At 39.1% G+C, this 6,637-nt stretch overlaps 1 protein-coding gene across 1 annotated transcript; it reads left to right on the top strand.

The window, feature by feature from the left end:
* Positions 1 to 269: 269 nt before the first annotated feature.
* Positions 270 to 863, top strand: LOC138885759 (uncharacterized). Its single transcript, XM_070166739.1, has one exon. It carries the CDS (start codon positions 270 to 272, stop codon positions 861 to 863), a length of 594 nt encoding a protein of 197 aa, XP_070022840.1.
* Positions 864 to 6,637: the final 5,774 nt, after the last annotated feature.

Genomic DNA, 6,637 nt, shown 5'->3' on the forward strand with positions numbered 1-6,637 from the left:
GCTGCACATCACGGAGGAGCTGGTGCTGGTGTAGTATTTGTCACCTCTCAAGGTGAAGTGCTGCCCTACTCTTTAACGTTGATGCAACTCTATTCTAACAACGTTGCTGAGTATCAAGCACTAATACTTGGGCTCGAAATGGTTGTCAAAATGAAGCGGTTGCAATTGCAAGTCTTTGGTGACTTTTAGTTGTGGTCAATCAGCATTTAGGTAGTTACGAGGTCAAGAAGCCTGAACTTCGCCCATATCATGATTACACTAAAAAGTTAATGGGGTGGCTCGGTGATGTGACTATTCAGCATATGCCAAGGAAAGAAAATAAGAAGGCGGATGCTTTAGCTGCCCTAGCTTCATCTTTAACCCTGCCTGATCAAGTGCAAGTTACTGTCTGCCAAAAATGGGTAGTACCGCAGCCAAATGAGGCTGAAGATGAAGAAAATGAACTCAAGCATCTTGTTGCTGTTTCTGAAGTCGAGAAAGAAGAATGGAGACAACCCATTATCGACTACTTGTGCTATGGGATACTTCCAGAAAATCCGCGGAGAAGAACTGAAATCCGTCGTCGTGCACCTCGCTTCCTTTACTACAAAGATACCCTATACAGAAGATCATTCAAGAGAGTACTCTTGCGATGCTTAGGGGAAGATAAAGCACTCCAAGCTTTGCAAGAAGTGCATTCTGGAGTATGTGGGTCACACTGGTCTGGACCAAAGCTCCACTTCCATATAAAAAGGATGAGATACTATTGGCCAACGATGGTAAAAGATTGCTTGGACTATGCTCGAAGATGCAAGGCTTGTCAATTCCATGCGAATTTTATTCATCAACCTCCTGAAGTGTTGCACCTGACTGTTACATCCTAGCCGTTTGACGCTTGGGGATTGGATGTTGTTGGACCAATACCAAAATCTTCTGGTGGGCACCTATACATCTTGGATGCAACTGACTACTTCTCAAAATGGGCTGAAGCTGTTGCTCTTAAGGAAGTAAAGAAGCAAAATGTTGCAAGTTTCATCTGAGTAAACATTATTTATCGCTTTGGCATTCCTCGTTATACAATAACGGATAATGGAAATCCATTCGACAATAGACTGATGAACAAGATTTGTGATCTCTTTGGCTTCAAGCAACATAACTCTTCGATGTACAATGTTGCCGCCAATGGTTTAGCTGAGGCATTCAACAAGACTCTATGCAACTTGTTAAAGAAAGTCATCTCCAAATCCAAACGTTATTGGAATGACCATATGGAAGAAGATCTATGGGCATATAGGACGACTCACCGCACGCCAACACAGGTGACTCCTTATTCACTCGTTTATGGAGTCGAAGCCGTCTTGCCACTTGAGCGTCAAATACCTTTATTACGACTGGCTATTCAAGAAGGGATCACTAATGTAGAAAATGCTCGACTTCGATTAGCAGAGTTGGAGGCTCTTGATGAGAAGAGGTTGGAAGCTCAACAGAGTCTTGAATGTTATCAAGCTCGATTGTCTCGCACCTTCAATAAAAGAGTCCACCCGAGATCCTTTCAAGTAGGAGATCAAGTCCTAGCCGTATAAAGACCCATAATTACTTCCCCTAAACTTGTAGGGAAGTTCACTTCAAAATGGGATGGGCCATATGTCGTACAAAAAGCTTACTCAGTGGGGCTTACAAGCTGGTTGATGCGGATGGTATAGAATCGGCCCTATCAATGGCAAGTTTTTGAAGAAGTATTATCCTTGAAGTTGCAACGCTCCTTGACGCATGAGCCTAAACTGCATGTTGCTATACTCCTGGCCCGCAAGAGTATAAATTGTGTACGGCCCAAAAAAAAGAAAAAAAAAAAAGAAAAAAATCCGCTAGGTTGGAAATCTCAAAAGAGGTGGCCTAGGCAAATGTTAGGACGTAAAAAAAGGAAGAAATCTACCTATTCTGAACTACGGTATGACTTGATCCTCTTCACCGAGGTACGTAGACAGCTTAGAGTTTCATTCTAAGTTCAGTCGTATAAGTTCAAAAGATACATATTGCCCTAATTGTTGTCCGAGTGAAGTATTAAGGAATGCAAAATCAAGCTGAAATGTCATCCTCTTGTTGAACTTTTATCTCATTTGATTTAAAAGGGGCAACTCTCCATGGTAAATTAATATCTTCAATGGGCCGATTTTAGAAGGATGTCAAGTATTTATATTGAAGGCCAGGGATTCTCTATGTCTTCAGGTTCGCCAAACGTTCAAGTTTTTTTGGTCTCCAAGTCCGCCCTCTGCCTTAAAAAAAAGGGAAGAGAAGAGAGGCGTTAAAAGGAAACACACGTATAAGGAAAAGATTGCTTGGCACAATGTTTCAAATTCAGTGAGACTTGAACCCAAGATATTTGTGAGAATATGGCTCTTAAATTTCGATTGATGGAAAGTAAGACATCTTCCGATCTCGAGTCTTCCGTACCAAAATGCAAAGGTTTTGGTGAAGTCGCACAATCTGAAATCATCAGCATGCCAGAATTTTACGTTGAATTTGGAATATTATCTGAAACTATCCTTAAGGTATTAAATTTTGTATTCTGTATATGATCTAAATTTAGAAGTTTTGTTTCCGAAAAATCAAACGGTTCATAATTTCAACGTTCCTATACCAAGATATGGATTTTTGGTGAGACTGCGCAAATCTGGAATTGATAGCGTGGTGCAATATAAAGTTAAATTCAAAAAATTATCTGGGACGATTCTGAAGTTGTTTGATTGAGAATTTTGGATATGTTCTTGATCTTGAAGTCTAGTTTTCTTAAAATTAAACTATTTGCAATTTTGATATTTCTACACCAAGATATGAATTTTTTGGTGAGACTGCACAAATCTGGAATTGATAGCGTGGTGCAATATAAAGTTGATTTCAAAATATTATCTGGGATGATTCTGAATTTTTTTGATTGAGGATTTTGGATATTTTCTATATCTTGAAGTCTAGTTTTCTTGATATTAAACGGTTTGCAATTTCAATATTTCTACACCGAGATATGAATTTTTTGGTGAAACTACGCAAATCTGAAATTTTCAACATGGTGAAATCTACAGTTGGTTTCAAAATATTATCCGGCGCAATTATTCAAGTTGATTCTAAGCAATGGATATATTTTAGATATTGAAGTCATCAAACGGTTCATTATTTGGACTCTCCCATGACAAGATATGAATCTTTTGTTACAAGAGCGTAAAGCTGAAAATTATGCGACTAAGATAAAAGTCGGACAATGTAAAGAAAAAGAGAAGCTGAAATATTTAAGCCCTCGAAGTCTTCAAGTCCGTCAGTATTCAAGTTGAAGTCCCCAAGTTGAAATCTTCAACTTCGTCGGTCTTCAAGTTGAAGTCTTCAAATTCGCCGATCTTCAAGTTGAAATATTTAGGCCCTCGAAGTCTCAAAGTTGAAATCTTCAACTCCGTCGGTTTTCAAGTTGAAGTCTTCAAATCCGTCGGTCTTCAAGTTGAAGCCTTCAAATTCGCCGATCTTCAAGTTGAAATATTTAGGCCCTCCAAATCTCAAAGTTGAAGTCTTCAAGTTCATCGGTCTTCGAGTTTCAGTCTTTAAATTCGCCGGTCTTAAAGAAATATTTAAGCCCCCCCAAGTTGAAGTCTTCAAGTCTTTCGGTCTTCAAGTTTCAGTCTTCAAATTCGCCGATCTTACAGTTGAATTGTTTAAGCCCTCCGAATCTTCGAGTTGAAGTTTGCAAAGTCCGCCAAATCTTCAAAGTTCTCCAAGTGTTCAAGTCGATGTTGTATTCAAGTTGAAGCTTTATAAATTTCCAATCTTAAGGTGGACATATAAGTCCCTTTGCACCTTAAGTTGGCCTCTTCGTGGGTTTGTCCTTAAAAGGAACTATAACTTTTCAATCTTAAGGTGGACATATAATTCCCTTTGCACCTTAAGTTGGCCTCTCCGATAGTCGGGTCATTTTGAGAGTAATCTCTCCGATAGTCGGGTCATTTTGAGAGTAATCTCTCTGATAGTCAGGCCACATTGAGAGTAATCTCTCCGATAGTCGAGCCATTTTGAGAGTAATCTCTATGATAGTCAGATAACATTGAGAGTAATCTCTCCGATAGTCGGGCCATTTTGAGAGTAATCTCTCCGATAGTCGGGTCATTTTGAGAGTAATCTCTTCGATAGTCAAGATCTCTCCGATAGTCGGGCCATTTTGAGAGTAATCTCTCCGATACTCGGGCTACATTGAGAGTAATCTCTCCAATAGTCGGGCCATTTTAAGAGTAATCTCTCTGATAGTCGAGCCACATTGAGGGTAATCTCTCCGATAGTCGGGTCGGGATGAGTACTCATCCCTTCATACCCTAAGATTGTCTTCTTCATGCATGAATCATCTTATTGAACGAGAACATATCTTTCGCGCTTGGACCTACAAAAAAGACAAAGGAAGAAAAGCACAAGAAAAGAAGAAGAAATTACCTTCACGTTAATGCTTCCAAGTTGTCAAAATGGTTTGCAAACACGCTGAGATTGGTGTTTACGAGAGAAGAGTATGTATCCTTATATAGATGATTAAAGGCGGATATTGAGAAGTAATATTCAATGTGGTACATTACAACAATTGGTTTCCTACAAGGATTTAACTTATTGAGGCGGTCGTAGTAATCTGATCTAAGCAAGGAGTTTCGCTGGAAGAAAGAGTTTTCAAAGCGTGAGAATCCATAGTAAATTACGGGAAAGAGTTCTAATATAGCTACGTTTGAGTCTAAAGCAATGTAAAATAAATTGCCAACTGAATAAGGTGGATACAGTAACGAAAATATGTGAACGCAACTTATCATAGCCTAATCATTACTGTTGGATCCTTTTCTAATTAAGGGAAGATGAAATCCTTGGCAATGTTAAATTCAAGCACCAGGAATCCAATGCCAACGTACGTATGATTCTTTTCTAATGAAATCCTTGATAATGTTGGATTTGAGTTCCAAGAATACTATGCCTATGCTGCTTAGTATTATTTCTATACACATTTGAATTGACAAGGAATAAATTGCGGGACAATTTTTATTTGATCTGGACTCCAAATTCATTGCTCAACTAATACTTCAAGCCTAGTCTTTTGAGATCGATGTCACACCTCCTTTTTCCGCACCCGAGGGGGCGCAGGGGAGTTTTTTTCCAATTAAAGGACAATCGAAACGGGATTCGTTTAATTATTTCAGAGTCGCCACTTGGGAGATTTAGGGTGTCCCAAGTCACCAATTTTAATCCCGAATCGAGGAAAATAATGACTCTATATTATAGTCTGCGTACCAAGAAATCTAGATAAGGAATTCTGTTAACCCGGGAGAAGGTGTTAGGCATTCCCGAGTTCCGTGGTTCTAGCACGGTCGCTCAACTGTTATATTTGGCTTATTTATCTGATTTTTAATACAATATGAACTTATGTGCAAATTTATCTTTTAACCGCTTTATTATTATTGTTTTTACAAGAATGTGAACATCGCTTAAAATATATCTTTGGACTGTGTCACATGAAATGCACCCACAATCCGAAACATATTTTATTTGATGTTTTAGGATTTGGATTTGGGTCGCATGAAATGCACACCCGAGTTTAAGAAAATTAAATTATTAAAGGTGCGCCTAAAGAGACTATCGCGTTATTATTTTGCGGAGGCCGTGAAATTCGCTAAACGACCCTCCTGAATTCTAAGTAATTTTAAACAAGTATTTACTGAGGGCCCCGCAATTTGTATTTTTATTCGGCGAGGCTCATCTCATTCTTATTTTTTTTAAGAATTTGCAACGTCATGGAAATGCATCTCGGGCCACGCCACAATCAATGCGCCCGTGACTAGAGACATATTTCGACTCCGTTGAGATTTGGATTTGGGTCACATAAATGTGCACCCGAGTTTAGGGAGATAACATTATTAAAGGCGCGCCTACAGCAACTAGCGCATTATTATTTGGGGTAGGGCCGTGAAATTTGCTAAACGGCCCGTCCCGGAATCTAAGTATTTAAGACATATATTTTGTGAGGGCTTCGCAATCCATACATTTTTATTTGGCGAAGCTAGTCTCGTTTTTTTTATTTATTTATTTGAGGGCAAACTTAAAGCAATTACGATTTTCTACCCATGAAATCATCCGAGGTTAAACAAAAAAAACAACGATTCTAACAGGTAATAATATCCAGGGTAAAAATGAAAAAATAGAATAACTTCGTTCATATGCTCACATTTACTTTAAGCATGCAGTAACTAAACATAGAATAAACATTTTTAACATAACAACAAAAATTGCATTGTTGACATTCATATATATCGAATATTCTCATTTATTGCCTTGAACCATAATATGCAAAATGACTGAAATGAGACAAAGGACGAAGAACACCAACCTTCGAACCTCGACAATCCTAGAACGACAAACAGTGCTTCCTACGAAACTCGAACCGGACTTCACTGAACAAGGCACAACAACAAAAACCCCGGAACAAATTAGACGGACTGGACCTCGACTCAGCTTTTGGGCTTTGGACTGGAACTCGACTTCAACACAAGGTCGAGCAGCTCACCTCCATGAACTCCGGCACAACTAGTGGCGTGAAGCTGACCGACTGTTTAGTCGACGATTGTGGGGGTCGACGGGCAATGTTTAATGGTGACGG

Source organism: Nicotiana sylvestris, chromosome 2, assembly GCF_000393655.2.
Source record: "Nicotiana sylvestris chromosome 2, ASM39365v2, whole genome shotgun sequence".
Taxonomy (NCBI): domain Eukaryota; kingdom Viridiplantae; phylum Streptophyta; class Magnoliopsida; order Solanales; family Solanaceae; genus Nicotiana; species Nicotiana sylvestris.

Bases quoted from the DNA above. Each gene is read 5' to 3' on its own strand.
- LOC138885759 (XM_070166739.1), top strand. From the start codon at position 270: ATGGGGTGGCTCGGTGATGTGACTATTCAGCATATGCCAAGGAAAGAA.